Source organism: Callospermophilus lateralis, chromosome 14 (genome assembly GCF_048772815.1).
Source record: "Callospermophilus lateralis isolate mCalLat2 chromosome 14, mCalLat2.hap1, whole genome shotgun sequence".
Lineage (NCBI taxonomy): Eukaryota > Metazoa > Chordata > Mammalia > Rodentia > Sciuridae > Callospermophilus > Callospermophilus lateralis.
In genome coordinates this window covers 97,688,388-97,711,221 of record NC_135318.1, presented here as the reverse complement: position 1 = coordinate 97,711,221, position 22,834 = coordinate 97,688,388, and the positions used below count along the sequence as shown (strand labels likewise).

Below are 22,834 nucleotides of genomic sequence, written 5' to 3'. Positions count from 1 at the left end.
CATTGGCAGAGAACTGACAGCTAACCAATTAAGATAAACCTTGAGGAAAAAAAGAAATATGTTGAGAGATGGAAGAGAGCCAAAGGCAAGCTTATTTTATTTCAACTTTGCCTAAAGTAGGATAGTAACCACAGGCTGCTGTCCTTGTCACATTCATGAATTGTGCTACACAACTTAAAATGTACACATTTCATTCATTCATTGCATATTTGCATATTAATTTCATAGAGTAAATATGTCTTATGTAAATGAAGGTAAGATAACACCATACATTTATAGATGACCATAGTAATGACACTGATTAAAAGCAATTTAAAGGCGGTTTCATTAATCTTAATATTCAGTAGACTTTAGAGTTTCAAATATGTAACCAACAGATTAATACTGGTGAATATTTGGGCATTTTCTCTCTAAATGGGGTGAGTTTTACTTGTGTCTGATGAACTGTTTGTACTTAAAGTGTTAATAATTCTTTTGTAAATACATAAAACATCATTTTTGCATGAAAGTGATTGCTCCTTATGATGAACTTCATTTCCTTGGTATATGTTAAAATCCATCAGTAGCCATAGTAAAGAAGGCAGAATGATAGTCTTTTTAGTGGGATTTGACCAGCCTCTTAAAATGTACAGAATGTGCTCTAGCAAACAATGAACTAAAGTTAGGTAAAATGCAAGCATAAATAATCTTGTTATATTTTAAATAATCCGGTCCTTAATGAGAAACTTCCTATAGTTTGGACATCCCTGTTAAAAGAATAGAAGTCAGGAAGGCTTGCATTGTAGGCATTTCAAATCCTTGGCTCTTATAGACACAGCTGCTCTACCATTTGCCTTAAAAAAAAAAAAAAAAAAGAAAAAGAAAAAAAAAAAGGTCTGCTTAAATTAGAAGGGTTTAGGGAGTAGAATCTTTCTTGCTTGCTGTTTCTTTCCGCCACATCCACTTTACATTCATATATGGCCACCTAAGGGATTCTTCTGAGTGCTGATTCTTTATACTTGTTTTTTTTAGGTGAAGAGATATCACGCCAAATGCTTTAGACTTACCCTGTGTCGTAGCTAGGTAGTCCTTTGAACTGGGGTTTGAACCCAGATCTTGTGTCAGTAAATCTTTGCTTTTTGTTATGTTGTAGATAGATCATGGATGTTCATTTAAATAAACTGTTATATACTTCATAGTTTTCAAATATGTAGTCTCAAAATTTGATTTTCACTATGAACTAGCAAGGTATATTCCTAGAATAGTAGCTAATGTTTATTGAGAACATACTCTATATGCTAGGAATAAGGGTACTATTACATATATGAATTCACTCATTTTCCATTTTTAAACTAATTTTTGGAGATCCATAACTGCATTATCTATTAATGTTGCTGGATCAGGAGAAGATGGTAGGTTATTTAGGTTGCACAATACAGGTTTAGAATCCTTTAACGCTTGCCCCAGGGTCATCAAGCATTGTGAAATTGGCTTGGGAACCCAGTCTGCAAGAGTTGGTTCAGAAAACAAGAATGTGATATTTATTTACAAGTCTAATCTTGATAATTGGTTAGTTGTCAATACTAGGAGGTTGCCTCTCAATGAGCAGATTTAGTAAATAAGGCATAATTCAAAACATTGCTTGAAACCAAGAATAAAAACAGGGAGCACATTATTTCTGAGGCATATTTCTGTCAAGTAGTATGCTGATTGATTGCCTTACTCCCTTTTAGGGAAAAGTCTAATTTGAAGAATCAAATCAGTCACCTAGAGGGAAGAACGTTTCCCTGGATTTATCTATAGGGACATTGGCAGAGCCACTTTCTTTTTGTGATGGTCCTTATTGGCTTGCAGGAACTTAGGCCTTTTACATCTTGACACATTACAGTTTCTAAGAATAGGCACTTTTTGTTTGTTTGTTTTTTGGGTACTGGTAATTAAAACCAGGGGCTCTCTACCAGTGAGCCAAAACCTCAAACTTTTTATTTATTTTTTGAAACTAAATTGCTGAGACTGGCCCCAAACTTGCAATTCTGTCTCAGCCTGCCAAGTCACTGAGATTACAGGTGTGCACCATCATGCCCAGTTAAGACAGGGTTTTACATTTGCTCCTTCCTGATTTTACATTATATAAGCAGCTCTCTGGATGATTTGCCATTAATTCCCATCTATTGTGTGGTTCTCTTTAGCATTGAAGGTGTGTTACTTGCTGTTGTACCTGTGTTACCACATTTTGGGGGAGAGGTATCTGTGATTGATGAGTAGATTTAGTAAATATTTGAGTGTGAATATTTGGAAAAATGTTACTAAGAGAAATAAAAGCTAAGATTAAAAACTCAGGATCTTTTCAAATATTGATGTATTGGGCAACCATGTATTTCTGTTACTGTGCTTTATAGGTTACCTGTAAGTTTACTTTCTTTACTCAGGAAGTATTTGTCTGACTACCTATCATTTACAGGATTAATGACAATTTTATACATAGTGTATTTTAAATGTTTGCAACATATAATGTTTTGAGTGTCTGAAAGAAGGTGCATGTGGGTCTCAGTGAAGTATGAATTGTATGTATTAACAGAAGTGTTGATAAACATAGGGTGGTTTGTTTCCCGTTGCAACATCTTGCTTTTATTTGGCCTTACACTTGAGGTGGTCAGATGGTGACCACCTCATGTGGCTTTGCTGCATGCTAAAATTTGTCCTCTAAGTAGCATTGTTTCCCAGCATTGTGGAGCTGAATCATGTAGTTTGCTTTGCGCTCCAGGGTGCCTCATCCTATCCTGCTGAAAATCTTCCGTTTGAGTTTATTTGTAGGACTTGTATTTCCTTGCCTTGTGCTCATTTATTTTTTTGGTTGGAAAAGTTTAGAACCTTTTTTTTTTTTTTTTTTTTTTTAAATCTCCTTTAACATAGTAATTATGCTGGTTAAAGTTTGTGTTAAATTCAGTATTTCTAGGTCTGTGATTTTATTATTCTGTTTTTACTTGTACTTTGTGTCATAGACTTTATATTTTATTTGCAAAATTGATTGTAGAAATATGTGAAGTTTAGGATGTTGCTATCTTCCATAGTGGATTTACATTTGCTTCTTCTAGTTGTTTTGAAGTTTTAGCAATCCAGGAGCACCTTAACTATTTTCAGAGTAGAAATAATGTAAGGTAGGATTCAGTTTCTGCAAAGTTGTAATCAGTTTACTTTCAGTTTATTCTTCCACCCAGGGCCCTAATCCCAAGCAGGGAGATACATGTGTATCTTTGGAAGACGCTTCAATTCCAGTTCTTATTCTCTTAGCACCATGCTTGTCAAAAACATTGCCCAGCCTTTCAGACACTCCTTGAGAACTGGTGAATACCTTCAGAGGGGAAAAGTGATCCTGCTTTGGGAAGGAGAACTGAGTTGGTAGATTTTCTTTGTAGATTTTGTCCTCTTGTGATTCTTGGCCAGTAATTTCTACTTTCCCTAGGCCTTCTCTATCTGGAGGCAAGTTTTTAAAAAACAATTTATATATATAAAATTCTGCATTCAGCTTTGTTTTATACTTGTCTATTCTCAAACCATCAGTAAGGATTTTCTTATTGGCTTTTTTAAAAAGTATATATTTTTGTTATAAATGGACTCAATACCTTTGTTTTATTTATTTATTTTTATATAGTCCTGAGGATCTAACCTAGTGCCTCATATGTGTAAGGCAAGCGCTCCATCACTGAGCTAAAACCCAGCCCTCTTATTGGCCTTTTGCAGTGGGACTGTAGTAGAACTTAATAAGTGGGACACTTAAATGATTGAGCAAATGGATTAAGCATTTAAAATATATTTTGTTATTTGATTTACCTTTAAAATTAGTAGTTTAATAGTTTTATTATTGTGAGTTTGCATCCTTGGCCAGAACTCCCAAACTCTTGACTCGTAAGACTAGGCATATGGATTCAGAGTTTATGTGAAGTCAAGAAATGTGTTAAAACATTTCTTAAACTCCCTTAAAATAAGGGGTGAAGACTTTGTTGGGGGGGCCTAGGCAAAGAAGAAATATTTAACAGAAAATATGGCATTTCTGGGACTTGATATTGAACACATCAGGTTTCTATGCTCCTGCATATAGCAAACTTTTAAAGTTCTCTCCAAAGAGTTAATCAGTTTACCTTCTATTTTCAGAGCATTTTGCATATGCCCCTAAAACATTTATATTATCTGTCTCTCTGCTGGGACTTAACTCTTTGAGAATTATTTCTTTGTATCTTTAAAGTACAGACAGACCGAATTCATCATTCATATATGTGCCAGTAAAGAGAAACTAAACCCCACAGTATACCAAGAACAAGAGTATTTGAAAGAAAATGCTTTGTCTTTCTCATCATGTTTTAAAGTGGTGTTAAGTAAAAAATTCTCATTAATCATAACAAAGCTCATTTGATGACTTTGATAATTTTTTAAAACAATTTTTAAAAGTCCTCCAAATTTTTTATTAATTGACGCACTTTTTGTGGTGCTGAGGATTGAACCCAGGCCTCTGTACGTGCTATCAACTGAGCCTCACTTTGATAATGTTTAAGGCTTCATATAGTAACCCATTGATACAAACCTATGCAGTGACTAGAAGAAAATCCTAAATAGAAGTTATATTAAATTTGTGAAGGTTAATGCAGTGTGGCCATTTCAGTTAAGAGATTCGACCTTATAGGGAGTTGTATTTAGTGCCATTTTGACATAAATAATTTTATGTCTTGCAAGACATCAAGCCTGCCTAACACTTGTGATGGCCATCATTTGGTCATCCTGGTGGTTTTTACAGTATAGTTGGCTGGCTAAGTGTTGCCTTAAGGAGAATGACAGACGTACTCAATTATTATACGTGATAATCTTTCTGCATCATGTCCTCTATGACGTATTGTTTTAATTGACTTCTTTTAGAGCTTTTTGGTGAATTACACTGTGAGCACAATTGTAAGTATCCACTATGTAACAACAAAGACAGGAGTTGAAGCTGTTACACAATGGTTAATGAAAGGAAATGTTTTATTAATTAATGGTAACAAGTTAATAAGTGTGGCCATGTTTGTTGCATATGATGATGTTTTTATATGAGTGAACGTTAAGATACCTATTCAGGAATGCATAAAAATTTATCTATAAAAATGAAATTTACAGTAGTTAAACTCTAGGAGGGTGTTTTAGGGACAAATTTCACTTGTAAATCAGTCTGAGAATAATTATATTTTGGAAAAAATTTGCTAGGTATTGGATTAATTGAGCATTTGAATTTATTTTAATTTTTTTTTAATACTGAAATAAAGTGATAATTAGGAGTACATTGTGTTATAAAATTTTTGTTTTTTTTTCCCCCCCCTCAATACAGAAGCTCCACCATGAGGCGAGGTGGATGGAGGAAGCGAGCTGAAAATGATGGCTGGGAAAAATGGGTGTGTTTTAAAGAATAAAAATATTTTTCATTCTTTTAGCTTATAATGTGGCTTAAGGCATAAATTTTAAATCACTGTGTTTTAAGTGATAGCTTTTGATATTTTTCTGAGGTTGAAGTTACCTAGTGGAATTAGTGCTACTGTCAAGTAGATTAATTAGATCCAGAATTTAGCCATGGAATCATTCATTGTATTCTTAATTCCCATGTGTAGAGGGCTGCTGGTTTGTTTAATTGATTCATCTTACGCTTCTTGTATAGAAATAGTAGAAGGCACTCTAAAAATTTGCTCTTAGATCACTTGTTAAATATCTGATTGTTTTAAACTTTGGTGTAACTCAATCAATTGTATATGTAAATAAGAACAGTATAAATATGATAAATTTAATGTCACAAAAAAATTTATGACATTAAATTTATTATGGTTGACTTTTTCCTTTTTAAAAGTAATATCATAAGAGTGTAATAAGGTTATTAATATTAAAATTGAGTTGGCAGAGGGAAGAGTTTTACTTGATCTACCTGTTTTTTACCTTGCTGTGTGGTTCAGGTTTAGAATGTCATCATTTTATCCTAGTAACTAGCACAGAATAAGGTTGTCTTATTATTTTTAAAATTTAAGTTTCTTGAGTGGGGAGTGGAGGGAGAAAATATAACCTTTGTAATTGTTTTATCTTTCTATAATTCTAGGGTGGGTATATGGCTGCCAAGGTCCAAAAATTGGAGGAACAGTTTCGAACAGATGCTGCTTTACAGAAGGATGGGACATCATCTACTATTTTTAGTGGAGTTGCCATCTATGTTAATGGATATACAGGTTGAGTACTTTTTATTGTTTGGTACCTATTTTGACATGTACTTTTTTAGGCTTGAGAATATATTTTTGTTTCAAATTTTCTGCTTTTAATTATTTGTCATGTATATGAAAATGACTTTTAAATGATAAAAAAAGTCCTTATTTAGATATTACTCCTTCTCTACCCCTTTCCTTCTCTACCCCTTTCCATCCCACCTTTAATTTTATCAAAGTACATAGTTAAATGAGGTTTAAAGTGAAGAATAGTAGGTGTCTTGCTTAAACAGCAGACTGGGAACTCATTGCATATGGGTGGGCTTGACAACTGCAAGGTGCATATAGGGGAGTCTGACAGGACCATTTCCTTGGGAAATCTCCAAATGTGATTATTCATTGACCCTCTTTGAGTCTATGATTTCCCAGAGAAGAATCTCTTGTTCTCTTGCCAGGAGAAATGTATAAACCTAACTGCCAACATTTTGGTTGTTAAGAGTGGAGAGGAAAGAATCAGAATTCTTAGGGTTTAGGAAGTAAAATTTCATTTAATCTCTCTCTCTTTTTTCATCTCCTTTCCTATCATCTGTTTCTGATGTTATTGAGACTGGTATCTGGAGGAGTTTGGTAGTCTTTGTGAGTGGGGGAAGAAATCTGGGAGTTCTAATTTGCCCCTTAAGTAGTTTAAGCCATCAGTTTCCTGTTTTAAGACTTATTCACACAACTACTTTTGGAAGTGCCCGGTGCCTGTATTTCATGAATTTCTATTGATTTTACTGGCACCAAGCAGCTTCTCTTTTGGCTACCATATAGCTGGTTTAGATTTATCTTTTTCCAATCTGTAAAGTCAGATAGCACTTGGCTATTAATTATCAGTTTTATTCCTCAAGTATTTTCTTCATTTTCTTAGGGAACTGTCATCTTACGATCACTGGAGAGAGAGAGAGAAAATATTTTTTTTAATTTTAAGTGAATGGCTGAAAATAGTTTTGTTCGTGTGTTTTATTTTCCCCTCTCTGCTTTTCAGTTGGCTGATACCTGTATCTTTTTCCCTTGGTTATCTGATTGTCTTCATATACTTTAAGTGATTTCATAGTTTCTTCTAGAGCTGTGGCTCCTTGTGTGTCTGTATCTTACTTACCATTATTAGGCCTTACTTTAGTTGCCTGTTTACTAGACAAGAGCAAGAGCTATATTTTTATCCCTATTGTATCCTTGATGCTTCTGCAGTGACTGTATCTAAATTTGCTAAATTAAAGTATTAATGAATTGATGCTAAATTAGAAGTATTTGCTAAATTAAAGTATTAATGAATTGATGCATTTGCTTCATTTAGTAAGGGTAGTGTGTATTGATTGTAATTAGGAGTTTTGTTAGGCTTCATGAACAATGAGTTTCATCTAAGACTCTTATGCTGGTGCAACTTTGGGAAGTTTCAGGAAGTTTCAGTCACATTCAGGAATTTTCTTTTTTTCTTGAAAATCTTGGCAAATTTGAGGTTTATTGATTTTCATTATATGCACCATAAAATAGTTAAAATGATAATAAAAACAGTGGGCATGGTGGCATGTGCCTATAATTCCAGCTGCCTGGGAGTTTGAGGTGGGAGGATTACAAGTTTGAGGCCAGCCTGGGCAATTTAGAGAGACCTGGTCTCAAAAAAGACTGGAGATGTAGATCAGTACTTGCCTAGTATGTGTGAGGTGCCAGCTTCAGCTCCAGTTTAGTTCCAAAAATAATAAATAAATGAATAAACAAAATATTATGCGTTACATGAGCCAGTTACAGAAGTCCTCAATTCATGAGGGATACTCTTATTCACATAAGAGGAAGGAGATGCTATGTGTAAGGGAGAAAAATATTGCAGTCATTACTTTCTTGTTTGGAAAACTAGAATTGTGATTCTACTTTATGACTGATTTTTGTGTGACTTGTAAGATATTTTCTATTTGGATCCATCATTATTCCCCCTTTCCTTTATCCCTTTTAAAAATATTATGTTGTAATTCAGTAGGTAAACTTGTGCTGAATTTTATGGTGACACTCAAGTTGTGATTTAAAATAACTTTCCTTTTAGAAAAAGTTTCAGTTTTAGTGAATATTTCACAACTTTATAAACAGAATTAACAATTCATAAGAATTCTTTTTATTAAGAATTAATTTATGAAATAATTAGCAACTTTTATGTAGTGAATTAGAAAGTAAAAAGAGTAATGCATAAGATGAAGTAAGATAAGACATTGTATTTTTGTTGATTCTTAGCCATCTCTTCACAGACCTTAACTAATATTCTGAATTTTCTTGATTCCCTTAAAACTCCTAATTCTGCCACCAGGCCTTTTTCATAGGCCCTTTTACTCCCAACCCAGTTAACTTTGAACTTGAACTTAGGAGATCCCTCTGCTTCTGCCTCTGCTTCTGCGAGCCCATTCTTTTTTTTCTCCTCAAAGCATTTGTTCCTTATTAAGGTTAACTTCTTTGTCATAGAATTATTTTTAAGACTTTTTTTAAAAAATTAGAGATTTATATGCTTCTTTGGTACAGGATTATTTATTAATTGAACTTTAAAAAAATATGGTAGATTCATAGGCAAATGTGAGAAATAAATATAGAAAGATACTGTGAACCCTTCACCCAGTTTCCCCAATGGTAATAGGCAATAGTACAGTGTCACAACCAGGAAGTTGACATTGAGAAGAGTCTATATTTCCATCAGGAATACTTTATGTGTGGCTGGGTTATAGCTCAGTGGTAGAGTACTTGCCTAGCACATGTGAGATACTGGGTTCGATCCTTAGCACCGCATTAAAAAAATAAATAAAATAATGCTGTCCATCTACAATTACAAAAAAAAAAAAATGAAGAATATTTTATGTTGCCCTTTTATAGCCATGCCCACTTCCCTTTCTGTGCTTGTCATTATCTTAATTTCTTGCAACCAGTAATCTGGTCTCCATTTCTATATTTCGTCATTTGACATTTGTTCAACATATAATAATGTTGTATAAATAGAAACTATAGTATATAAACTTTTGGGATTGACCTTTTTTTTTTTTATTATTAACTCAGTATTTGTCTCTGGAGATTCATAAAAAATTGTTAGATGTGTAACTTGTTTTTTCCTTCCTATTGCTGAGTTGTATCCCATAGCATGACTATATGGCAGTGTTAACCATTTGCCCATTAAAGGACATCTGGGTTAGTTCCTGTTTTTTTGTTTTGTTTTGTTTTGTTTTTTGCTATAAATGTTTGTGTAAAACTTGACATCTTTAGTTTTTGTAAGATATCAAACTTTTCTGAAGTGTTTACTGTTTTATATTCCCACCAGCAGTGTATGAGTGATGCATTTTCTTTGCATCCTTGCCAGCATTGTTTTTTATTTTATCTATTTTAGTAGGTGTGCAGTGATCTCTCATCATGGTTTTAATTTATATAATTTATATTTATATAATACATAATTTATATTTCTTTGTCATATATGTGGTATGTACATTCTGTTCCCCATGCTATAGCTTGTTTCATAATCTTTTGGTGAGGGGTGGTTACTAGGGATTTGAAGTCAGGGCCACTTGACCACTGAATCTCATCCCCTGCCCTATTTTGTATTTTATTTAGAGACAGGGTCTCACTGAGTTGCTTAGCACCTTGCTTTTGCTGAGGCTGGCTTTGAATTCAAGATCCTCCTGCCTCAGCCTCCCCAGCTTTTGGGATTATAGGCATATGCCACCATACCCAGCTCTTTCATCATCTTGACATAATTTTTTGCAGAGCATGAACTTTTTTTATTTTACAAGGTGTAATTTATCCATTTTTAAAGATTGTGCTTTCAGATCTAAAAACATAGCTTAGTGCCAGACTCTAAAGATTTTTCTCTGGGTGTGTGCGTGTGTGCACACACAGGAGTTTTTTTTTTTTTAAGTTTTGTGTTTTACATTTATTTTGAGGTTTGGATTAGGTTTTTTTTCCCCTCCATGAATGTCCACTTGCCTCAAAACCCTTTGTTGAAATGGCTATCCTTCCTCCCTTGAATTACTTTTTTCTTTTAAATACTTTTTTAGTTGTCAACGTACCTTTATTTTATTTATTTGTGGTGCTGAGAATCGAACCCAGTGCCTCACACATGCTAGGCAAGCTCTCTACCACTGAGCTACAATCTTAGCCCTTGATTACTTTTGTACCTTTGTTAAAAAGTCATTTGGGTATATCTGAGTGGAACCTTTTTCTGAGTTTCCTACTCTGTTCCACTGTTTCCACTGTTCCACTTTATCAGTACCACACTGCTCTTGTATAGTAAGCTTTATGATGGTGTAGAACAACGTCTCTCAGTTACTACTTCTTTTGTCAAGATTATTTTTGTTATTATAAGGCCTGTGCCTTTCCACATATATTTTAGAATAAATGATAAAATTCTATTGTGTATCTTGCTAGGGTTTGATAGTAATTAAATTAAACTGTAGTTCATTTTGGGGAGAATTAGCATCTTTACTATGTTGAATTTTCCAATTAATAAACCTTCCATCACATTTATTCTACTTTAATTGACCAAGCAAACATATTTTGGATGCTGCTTATGTGGAAAGATGTGTGAAAAGAGGTAGTTTGATAGAGAACATGGATTTTGTGACTTATAAATAATCTCTGTGAATTAGAATAGAGATGAACAGAGGAAAAACGAAAGCAGTTGCTTGTGGGAGCCTTAGTGAATCTCCTTTAATAAAGCAACTGAATTTTTAAGCTGGGTCTTGGATAAATGGGTTGAGGCATTGTAGTCCTAGTCCTTAACCTGCATTTTCACTTGCAAATTCTTAGGTTTACTTTGATTTTCTAGATTTGTCTTTTTACTTTGCTCTGATGAAAAGGTTCTTCTCTTCCGATTTCTGTAAATTAGTAATGCAGGGCATCCATGAAGACCCAGATTAAATCAGTTTTTGCCTCTTTCTCTAAGTCACTTCATAGGTGTAAATGTTAATATCATCACTGCTAGAAACATTTATTTTAAACCTGTGTTTTCAGGAGAGAAAGTATACCGTCTTGAGCAAAAAGCAGCTTCCCCTTGGTCTGGTCTCTTAATATTTATGGAAGTACAGTAGCTAGAGCCTGTTGCAGTTTTCCCCATGCCTGCTCATTGCCCTCTCATCGTATTACTTTTTGGGTGCAAACACTTGAGCCAAGGATGTGGTCTGGATTGCTTACCATTTGCTTGTTTTGTATTCTGGTGGTTCATGTGTGTTTCCTGCATGATGGCCACTTTTTGGTGGGATTCAGTGTATCTTTTTCTGTATCCCCAAATTATTTTCTTAACCAATCTCAGAACCTTAAATTTGCTTTTCTTTTTCTTCATAAACTAGTATTGAACCTAGGGATGCTTTAACACTTGGTTACATCATCAGCCCTTTTAATTTAAATTTTGAGACAGGACTTTGTCAAATTGCTTAGGGCTTTGCTAAGTTGCTGAGGCTGGCCTCAAACTTGGGATCCTACCACCTCAGTCTCCAGAACCACTGCAGGATGGGCCGCTGTACCTGGTTTGTTGTTCTTTTTGTTTCTTCAGATCTTCATCATGCAGACTGTGCTAAATACCTCTTTAAAGAGACCTTTTCAGACTGCCTTTATCCAAAATTGGTTTCCATTGCTCTCCAGTTGCTCTGTAACCCCTAATCCAACTTTATTTGTCTTTGTTACATTTATCTGTAACAGAACTGATACTATTTTTCTGACTTGTTATTTTGTCTGGCCATGAAATGCAAATATCCTGGAGCACAAACTTGAATCTTGTTGATTGCTGTATCCTGTGCCTGGAACTTTACCTAATACACTGTAGATGCTCAATAAATATTAGTTGACTGGACAACTAAGTAAAATGTTTGTTTATTTGTACATCTGAATGTTAAAATGTTTTTAGTCACATGCTAATTTAACACAGTCGTCTTAAATATTTACTTTTTAATATGAAATGGGCCACATTCTAGGCCTACTGAAGTATAATCATCTCTAGAAGATAGACTGGGGATCTGTTTATTTTTGTGAAAGCTCAAGTGAGACAACGCTTTATATATAGTGGACAGTAATTGCACCACTGTATTATTGGTGGGATTGGGATAGTTAGGGAAAAGAGATGTTCTGGTTTTCTTGTGTAAACCACAAGATAACCAGAATATATGGATAAAATCCAGGTCTTAACGACTTTGGCACGTTGAAGTTTGTAAAAAAAAGGCAGGTGGGTGGGCAAATACTTTGGCACAACTTGCAAAAAGAAATGAGACTATGCATATGTAACAGATGTACAATTCAAGTGACAGGGATTTTTTGAAAACTTACAACCGTACATTAATGTTTTCTGAACACATGAATGTGATTGTCACCAGAAGAAATCTTCAGATTTTGTGTGCTGGAGATAATGATTTTAGTGTGTGGAATCATGTAACAGTTTTATAAGGGACCTTCGTTTTCATCTAGTTTAGTCTCTCATTTTGCAAATGAGGAAATGAGGCTAAGTGAGGTGAGTTGAGTTGCCCAAGATCACATGACTTTTCAGTGTTAACCTGCACCTGGAAACCAATTTCTCATTCTAGGATTGCCACCTGTTAAGGTTGAGCAAGGGCTGGGGAGTGGCGCAGTGGTAGAACACTTGCCTACCACGCTCTAGACTTTGGTTTTGATTGGATTCCCAGCACTGTACCAAAAAGAAATAGAAAAAAAAATGTTGTTTGAGTAAGACTTTCACAAGACTGGACCTGAATCTGAATTTTGGCCATTTTCGTAGCTGTATGTGATTTTGGAAAGTTAACTTCATTTCTCCAATCTGATTTGTTTTTCTTTGAAATGAGGATTATATTACTTGGTAGGATTGTCAGGAGTAAACTATAGTATAGAATGCAATCAATGTTAAAGCATTCAGATATTTCCAGGCTTTTTTTTTTGTTGTTGTTGTTGTTTTTGTATTTCTGATCTTTACACTATGCATAGAATATAACAATGAACATTGATTTTGAAAGGGTTCCACTACTCAAAATTAATCGGCCTAAAATTAATGCTATTTATAAAAACTTATATCAGGGACATTAAATGAATAATAATTTGTTATTTAAAACTTTAGTAGAACTTTAAGGAAATAGTTCTTTGGCACATGTTCCTTAAAAACCTTATTCAAACCAACACTTTATTTTTTCCTATTGGTAAAGTCACCTATGAAGCCATAAGCCTCAGAAACACTGTTTTATTTATTTAAGGTCCTCACTAAAAGATTTGTGGGTAATGATTTTGTTGGCTGGAATATTGTCATTTTCATACTCTTATTAATTTAAAAGTAATATGTTCAAGAAGGATGTGTAATGAGGGTTTAGGGATGTTAATTTTATCTGCTAACTATTTGAGTTGGTCCAGTCTGTTTACTTTCATTAGGTTGTGTGTGCTGCTGTGGGAAATGAAATGATCATTAGACTTCTGAAAAGCTCTTTTAGTTCTGACACTCCCTGGGGTGTGACATTGATTGTAAAGATAGAGGGTTGAATTTCCCTTAGTCTATTTTTGTTTTTTCATTTTCTATTCTTATTCCTTCCCATACATTAAGGACATTCTTAAATGAAAACTTACTGAAGGGTGAGCAATAGAGAAAGATTTGTTAGGAGGAATTGTGAGTTGGAAAAATTTTATGAGTGGAGCAGCCTCACCTGATGCTGTTTCCTTCCTGCTTTGGGATAAGAAACAGTAATGCTAATACTAATAACACTGGTAATAGCTGACATAATTTTTTTTGTTGTTCAAGGTACTTTTCTCAGTCATTTATTAATTTTAATTCATTTAGTCTCCACAACAGCCCTCTGTTGTTATCCCTGTTCTACATATGAGGAAACTGAGGCTCTGTGAAAATAAGAAACTTTCTTGGGGTCCACATAACTAACTAGTGACAGAGCTAGAATTTGAACGCCCTTCATCTTGCTTTGGTGTCTGTCATCTTAGTAAATGAGTGATATGTGTGTGGAAGGAAGTATTGCTGCCACATGCATTCCATGTGTGCTAGAGAGGTGGACTCCAGGAGGGAGCCTGTGATGCATTGAGGTTGTCAATTAATTCATCACACACTTACTGCACATCTGCTTTGTGTAAAGGATATGAAAACAAGACAGGGAAGATTCCTGTCCACAAGGAGCATATATTACAGGGGGGAATTGACAATAATGTAAGCAAATAGGGAAGGTAATTTCAAATTACCAGTACTATGAAGAAAATTATCTGCTGCAGGCAGCATGTCACACAGTGCATACAGATTTCATGATTTTGGACACTATCTTCCAAATATTTTTTTTTTTTGTAATTAACTCCACATTTGATGAATTAAAGGAGCATCTTACATATAAAAAATGAATTTATTATGTAAACCTTCGTAGCTATTTGTTTATATTGTTTTGAGGTTGTAAGATGGGAGCATGCTTTACTACTGAAGAATTAGAACCAGAAAGAATTACTGTTTTGAGAGAGAGAGAGAGAGAATGTGTGTGTGTGTTTTGAGAGAGAGAAAGAAAGTGGTGTGTGTGTGTGTGTGTTTTGAGAGCGAGAGAAAGAAAGTGGTGTGTGTGTGTGTTTTTTGCTAGGGATTAAACCCAGGGCCATGTGCATGCTAGGTAGATGCCCTACTGCTGAGTTATAGCCCCTATTTTGAAAAATTTTTTAAATCTCAAAATAAGAGCAGCCACCAACTACTAGGTATGCTGGAAGATACCATGCCAGGATATGTCTTGATAGAGTAATCCCTAGCCACTGTCCTTCGTACACTGTCAGCAGTTTTTTTTTTTTTTTTTTTTTTTTTTTTTTGAAAGTTAGGGCTACCACATGGTAGTCTATATATCGTCTCCCCCCACCTCTATTTTTATAAGGGTCCAGGTCAGGACCCTCAAATTATATACATTACTTGAAAGGAGTTCTAATGTCATCATATTGTACAGCAGCTTTCATATTGAGGGCTTCCTATGTGCCAGACTTAGATCATTGTTACTCTTTTATTTGTTATTTGTAAGAAAGAAAAAAGCCGAAACAGCTAAAGGGTGTGAAAGCCAAAGTCAGGATTAAAGTTGGGTCAGTCTGATGACATAGTTTATGTGATTTCACCTTTTAATTAGATTGGTTTTTATGGTTCACTTCATGCTGAAGAATTTGCAAGAGCTTTAAAACTTGAGCTTCAGATAGGCTGTGTGTCTTCATGCAGTGCAAGAACAATGAACTCTCCAGGTTTTCCAGTTCCAAATTTAATTAGTTTTCAAAGATTGTATTTCAAGTGGTAGAGGGAAGAGTGCTTTAAGAGTATGTGTATGCAAAGTTAGTGGGTTCATAACTTATCTTTTGACTAACTAAATAGAGGATAGCTAGCTATTTTCTACTTAAATAACTTAAATCCTGTTAAGCCCCAAGTTTTCATTTCTGTGAATATTTCAACAGAGTTGACACAGGTGCATTAAAATAACAAATAACGTTGGAAGTAATAGTTTAGAGCTTATTTATCATCATATTAATATCTAATTATAATTATGAAGTTATAAAATTATATATATATATTGTATTTAAGTTTTCATAGGAGGTGTACATAGTATGTGGAACCACATGGGTTAATAGGATTGGAATTAGTTTAGGAAAGTCAGAGATTAACTTGCAAAAATTATTTTTTAGATTTTTGTGCTTCTTACTGGATTTGGGGTTCCTATTGTTCTGAACTCTAGCCTTTAATTTAGTGTTTTTTATTTGTCATTTTATAAAATCACTTAAGTTCTTGAATCTTTGCTTTAGAGAAAGTAAGTAAGTGGTAGATTCCTGTCTGTCTAGTTGTTTCACACCACCATTTTATATAGATTTATAAACTAAATGATAACTATTATTTAGTTTTGGGGATCTTTAAAAATCTTCCATTGTGAATTTTGAATTCATTTTATTCAGAAGTATATTTTTAATTCTCCACATGTGTTGAGCACTAGAGAAGTGGTTTAAATATAAAATTTAAAGTAAGGAGTGTTTTAAATATAAAATTTCTACTATATTCTGGAGATTTAATATAAAAAAGAATGTAAATCTCAATTTTATATATCTATTATATCCACAATAGTATTTTGGATCTAATGGATTAAATAAAATATTACTAATATTAATTTCACCTTTTTTTAAATCCACTGAACTACATCCCTGGTGCCTTTTAATTTTTAATTTTGAGACAGGGTCTTGCTAATTTCCCAAGCTGGCTTCAGACTTGTAATACTCCTGCCTCAGCCTCCTGAGTTGTTGGAATTATAGGCATGCACTACCATGCCTGGCTTTTTAAAAATGTTTTTAATGAGGCTCAAGAAATTTTTAAATTATATATTGTGCATTGTGGATTTCATTTCTGTTGAACATTGCCAGTACATGTAAAAAGCATGAAATGAATACTGTGCTTCAAGAATTTATCAATAATTAGACAAACCTGGTGTGCACGCGTGTGCGCACACACACGCACACACACATATATATATATACACACACATGCTATTAGTTTGTTCCCCACACCCCCTCTGTCTTTCTACAGAAGACTGAAACCTAATTAGAGAGGTGTTGTTATAAAAACATTTAAACACTTGGACATACATTGCTTGGGCTTAACTGTTGTTGAATAACAAGGCAGATACATAAGGCTCCTTTGGAAACTTCCCTCAGGTACAGTTGTTAGGGAAGGTGTGTTTTAGAGCATTCATTAAGATGATAGGTGAAAGATTCAGAAAAGTGAAAATGGTTTAACATGATACTAGCAATGTAGGTTACAACATCTCTTTAGTTAATCACATTTCTTTTTTATGGGAAAGCATACATCATTGATTTTGATATTTCTTAAAAGTTTCGGATGTTTAAGATGTTTGCTATCGTTTTACTCAGAATAAAATAATTTCAAACAGTTTTTAAAAAGGTGTTTCTTAGTTTTTGTTTGTATTGATGAATTTTATTTTTTGGCCTTGATGAGGTTTTATATTATGGAATTGAATGAGATTAACTTACTTAATTGACTTTAAAATTTTTTTATATTTTAATTAGATATATATGACAACAGAATGCATTTTGATTCATTGTACACAATTGCAGCACAACTTTACATTTCTGTGATTGTACAGTATGTAGCGTTGTACCATATGTGCAGTCATACATATTTAATTGACTTTTTAAGTGTTTTCTTAAATAAAAACTAAAATTGTTAAGCCTCATAAGAGCCAAGTCTATTATAAGCCCTGCAGTAAGTCTACTTATAGTAAGTATGAGTAATTTATCTGATTACTCTTTTATTATTCTGAAGGAGTTAAAAGATTTTTAAAAAACAAGATACCAGTATTAAGGACATATGTTAAATATGATAAAATATTTTAAAAATTGTTATTTGTAATTTCTGTGTGACTTGAGATCCTTGTTTGCTCTTTTAGGCATCTCTTAGAGTAGATGTTTTTGTATTGGTTGACTGTTTCTGGTATCCAGAGGAAGAGGATGTGCTAAGGTCAAATAGCTTTTCTCCTACCTTTGTTTAATGGCAACAAAGCCAAGGAGAAAGTGAACCAGTGATCTTTAAGTTGGTGTACTTAAGGTATTACTCACCTTAGTGTTCTTCTTTCTCGTATATGAAACTCTTAATGTATTTTAATGTTGACTTTACAGATCCTTCTGCTGAGGAATTGAGAAAGCTAATGATGTTACATGGAGGTCAATACCATGTATATTATTCCCGATCCAAAACAACACATATTATTGCCACAAATCTTCCTAATGCCAAAATTAAAGAATTAAAGGGAGAAAAAGTAATTCGACCAGAATGGATTGTGGAAAGGTAAGTTTAACTTTTGATTAAATTCAAATTAATAAGTTTTTGGAAATATGGAATACTTTTTATTTTATCATACATATTTGATTTAATTGCCTCATAATTGACAGAGTGGAAAATAATGTCTTAATACTACTGTAGTCTTAAACTCACATTAGTTCCGGTAGCCTAAGATTTGGCATCCTATTAAAAGTAGTGTGTTAGCCATCACGGTGACAAAATACCTGAGATAATCAACTTAATGAGAGGGAAAATATTTGAAAAATATTTTGTTCAAATATTTATGCATCAATTATGGGCTAGACTGTTTTGTGTATATGGGAAATATCAGCGAACGAAACAAAAATCTCTCCACTATCTCATGGAGCTTACCTTAGTCAATAAACTTAATATATGAGCAAAGTTCATCATTTTTTATTACATATTTATTTTTTTTAAGAGAGAGAGTATTTTTTAATATTTATTTTTCAGTTTTTGGCGAACACAACATCTTTATTTTATTTTTATGTGGTTCTGAGGATCCAACCCAGTGCCCCGCGCATGCCAGGCGAGTGCGTTACCGCTTGAGCCACATCCCTAGCCCCTGTTTTTTTTTTTTAACCTTTACTCTTGTATGTCAGGATAATGTGACCTGGAATGCTGGAAGTAGGGGCAGTGGAAGGAGAGCAGTTTGCAGTATTTTTGTTAGCTTTTAAATGGATTATGTGTGAGAGAGAAATCATTTGTGTCAGTTATTTAACATAATTCGTAGAACATTGTAGAGGCATAATGCACAAGAAGCTATTGTTACGTTTATTCTGTAAACTAAAATAAATTCTAAAAGTTAAAAAGTGCTTTTACTGCTTTCAGAAAATTAAATCTTACAGACTAAGGGAATTTTAATCCTTGGGGGATTAAAATCAAAGGCCTTTCTTAAGAGCGCATCCCACTGATCTTGTTTGGTGCTGTGTTCTCATGACCCAGATACTGTCTGTCCATTACATAGGATTAACATGGCTTTTAGTTTTTTGTCTCCTTATGAAGTTCTCAGTGTAAGAAGTTAGCGTCACTCCAGAGTTGAGCTGTGTTGTCAGAGAGACTATCCTGTCATTGTGTTAGAGCCAGAATTTTGTTCTTGAGGTGTTAGTTTGGTGTGGACAGAATGGGGAAACCAGTGGGTGGTAGGGAAGTCAGGGAGAAAGGGTTCTTTCTGGGTGGGAACCAGATTTGCTTTGAAAACAATTTTTTTTTCCATTACAGCTATTTTCTTTACACCTATTCTTACTGAATGTGGCTAGGGAGATAATGCAGCTGAGATATTAAAAGTTTAAAAATAGGATTTTATTTTAGTCTGGAATTCTGCTTAGTTATCTGTTTTTAAATAACTGAAAGTGACTTTGAACATTATGGTTATATGGTGTGTTAACCTCATTTTGTATATGAGAAGGAATTTTTTGACTCCTGTTTGGGTTACTTCTTTACCATTAATTTTGTTACAGATGAGTAGGCCCACGTAGAAATGGATCATTTTGGGCACGTATCTGAATATATAAAATAAATTCTTCCAAATGTCTTTTTGTCATTATAGCATAGGATCATTTTGGTTAAATCATAGTACTGTTTTCTTTTACTTTTTAAAATATTCTTAATTCTAGATGGACACAATACCTTTATTTTATTTATATGTGGTGCTGAGGAGTGAACCCAGTGCCTCACATGTGTGAGGCAAGCGATCCACCACTGAGCTCCAACCCCAGCCCAGTACTGTTTGCTTTAACACTCTAATTCCTGTCTTGTTGATCTTGTCTCAGCAGGGTTTTAAATGAAATTTTCTTATACTTTTAAATTTTAAATATATATGTTATTTAATGGATGATAAATACTATTCTTTTTATAATTAGTTTTTCTGTTTTCATCTGAGTGGTTATAAAAGGAACTACACCTTAAATATGTAAGGCATTGCTTTCATTAGAATTCCCTTATGCCAGTGTATGTGCCATTAAACTTGAGTTAATACAGGTGTGATCGTAGGGCCCTAATATCCAAGAGGCAGGGTAGTCCTTTAATGAGAAGTCTCTGTATATTAGTTTAAGTATGAGATTATTTTACTAAAATTTATGCTTTGCAAGTCTTATACTCTTTTATGTAGTATAAATTATTTGTTTTCAAAATTTTGTCATCCTTTTCTTGAGACAACTTTACATTGAAATTTGAAATGTAGTAGAGAAGCTGCTGGCTTGCCAAATCTGAGGTGTTCATGGAAGTGCAGTTTAAAACCATAGTCTTAAGTTACTACAGATTGGTTTTGTTTTTGTTAATATTGTTTTTTGTCTTGGAATGTGGGAACCTGTCTCCTATGGTTAGGTTCCCAAGTAGATTGTCTCTGAGTTGAGAGATGCTGGTGATTTATTGTTCCAACTAAAGCCAGTTCACTTGAGGTCTGTTAATAGTACTGGTTCCCCATCAGAGTTTTTCTTTACAAACTCCCAAACTGACTTTAGCATATTTGTCGTACGCTTAACAATACTCTGAAGATCTCATACTTGAAATGGGCTAAAACTCTGATTTCTAATTAGAGTGATTATTCAACTCATTTAAATGAAAGTTGATCATATCTTCAGAGAATATTTGCAGGATTCTAGTTTCTCCTATAAATTTTCGCTTTTTAAAAAAATTAATCATGATGTCATTTTACATTTTCTCACGAACTAGAAAATTCTAAATTTATTTTTATTAATGTAAACAGTGCAAACATTTTGGGACATCTCTTAATGATTTGTGATTCATATCTTCATAAAAATATATTCTCGGTTTTAGCTTAACTCCTAGTGTCTGTAGTGAAAACACATGTTTTCATCCTTACTTTTCTAAATACATGGTGTCTTGGTGAGTGACTGAAACGTTCAGGAACTTGAGGGTGGGCCAAAAGGAGTTTCAGTTTTGAATGCATAAAAATGATTTATTTATTTATTTTTTTGGCCTAATGGAGAAAAAATAGGCAAAGAACATCTTCTTTTCTCTTGGCACATAATTAGATCCTTTCTTACCTTAAATTCACTTTTGAAGAAGAAGGCGGATACCTGATTGGTTGTGCAGGTGGACATATAGGTGTTAGGTGCTGATTTTCTAATAGAGAAGAACTGGGGGGCATTGACTGGAACTATAAAACTTTTGATTTTCAGAATTATTCCTGAAACACTAAAAAGAAAACACAGTTATTTCAGACTATAATAGAAACCAACACAGTGAATTTCTTTCTTTTTTTCCTTCTTCTTTTTGGTGCCTTTTTTGTTGTTCTGTGGTGCGATGGATTGGACGCAGGGCTTTGGGCATACTCTTTCACTGAGTTATATTCTGGCCCCTTATATCTTAAGTTTTGAAAAATTTTCAAGACTGTCTTTATAACTACCAGTTTAAAGTTGTTCATTGACAGTTGATAGAAATAGAATATGACTCAGAAAACTGTTAGATACAGAATTTTTTTTTCAGAGATAACTTTCCTTTGCTATAGGACAAAGCAAGAATTGAGATTCCCCCAAGCAGATGAATATTTCACTTGCAGTGAACATGTGTCTGATGTTGTATTTTTTGGTAAAGTGAAAGATTTCTTTATATTAGTGCCTTTGGGTTTTTATCTTTTATTTCTTTTTGGAAGGAAAATGGTAAAAAATGTAAATACATTTTCTTTGTTTTTAGGATAAGCAGGGAAATTAGTAAATGTTAGAAATTAATTCCTGAGAAAATATTTTAAAAGATCTTTTCAAAATATACTTCCAGATAATGTTTCTAGAGTGCACGCATTGGGCTTTATTTCCTTCTGCTAAAGTAGCTCAGAGGATATCTTACTTGAGACTTGTGGTATTTACGTTTGTCTAATTTTATAATAATCTCCATGGGCTTGCATAAGCCTAAGAATTCTTCTGGGCCACATGGCTCTCATTAGGAGCTGGACAAGGTGTTATCCCTTTGAGTGTGGTCAGTGTTGACCATAGGGAGCACCTGTAGAAGTCTGCAGCACTCTCCATACTGTTAATAGCCTGGATTCGAAATTGTTGACTCAAGTTTTAAAAAATAATTTTCTATAAGATTATTCTTTCATTTCTTTCAGGGCCCCCCCCCCTTTTTTTTTTGAGTCACATAGAGTGCCATTTAAGAAAATGAAAGTGTCAAAAATCTTGGATTTATGAGACAAAAAGTATTTTAGCCTGTTATTAATATGTTCTTTTCCTAAATAATTAAGGGATGACTTGCTTAGTATGTATTTTAGGTTTCAGAATCAAAAAGTTTTAAAAAAATATTTCCAAATATTTAAGGACCTGCCTGTTTTAAAATTTGTATGTTTACACATTTGTTGGCAATTTTAAAAGTAGAAGAATAAATGACATTTTTAAAGATCCAGTAGCCCAAAATCAATTTAAGACAATCTAATCCGGGTAGCTTTCTTTGGTTGGGAAGTATGACAGGAGTGCCAGTACCACCTAGTATCGCCATGCTGGTGGTGTTTTTCTGGGTGGTGATGTTTGCTGTGAAGTGAACATTTGGGACTATATATGTGTGATACTGTCTGCCTTCTTAAAGTTCAGATGTTCATGTGTCTTTTAAAACCTGGATACACATTTAAATAGTATAAATTACTAATTAGTTTTAATGTTGAGATTCTTTATTTTGTCCTAAGTTCTTAGTTTTAGTTTTCCATATTTAGTAGACTAGCAGGAATGTAACATAGAATTTAGGAAAGTTTTTTATTTTTTTTAAATTTTGAGAGAGGGTCTCCATAAGTTGCTGTGGCAGGCCTTGAATTTGGGATCCTTATGATTCAGCTTCCTGAATTTCTGTGGTTACAGACATGTGC

General features: G+C 33.8%; 1 protein-coding gene across 3 annotated transcripts in view; it reads left to right on the top strand.

Annotated features, from left to right (window-relative positions):
* Nucleotides 1–22,834, top strand: part of Rev1 (REV1 DNA directed polymerase) — a 77,082-nt gene that overhangs the window by 18,079 nt on the left and 36,169 nt on the right. For all 3 annotated transcript variants that reach the window (XM_076833672.1, XM_076833671.1, XM_076833670.1), the window contains exons 2-4: nucleotides 5,333–5,396; nucleotides 6,086–6,212; nucleotides 17,841–18,009. In XM_076833672.1, coding sequence (XP_076689787.1) covers nucleotides 5,343–5,396; nucleotides 6,086–6,212; nucleotides 17,841–18,009 — 350 coding nt within the window. In that variant the 5' untranslated portion in view covers nucleotides 5,333–5,342. The remainder of the gene's footprint in view (nucleotides 1–5,332; nucleotides 5,397–6,085; nucleotides 6,213–17,840; nucleotides 18,010–22,834) is intronic.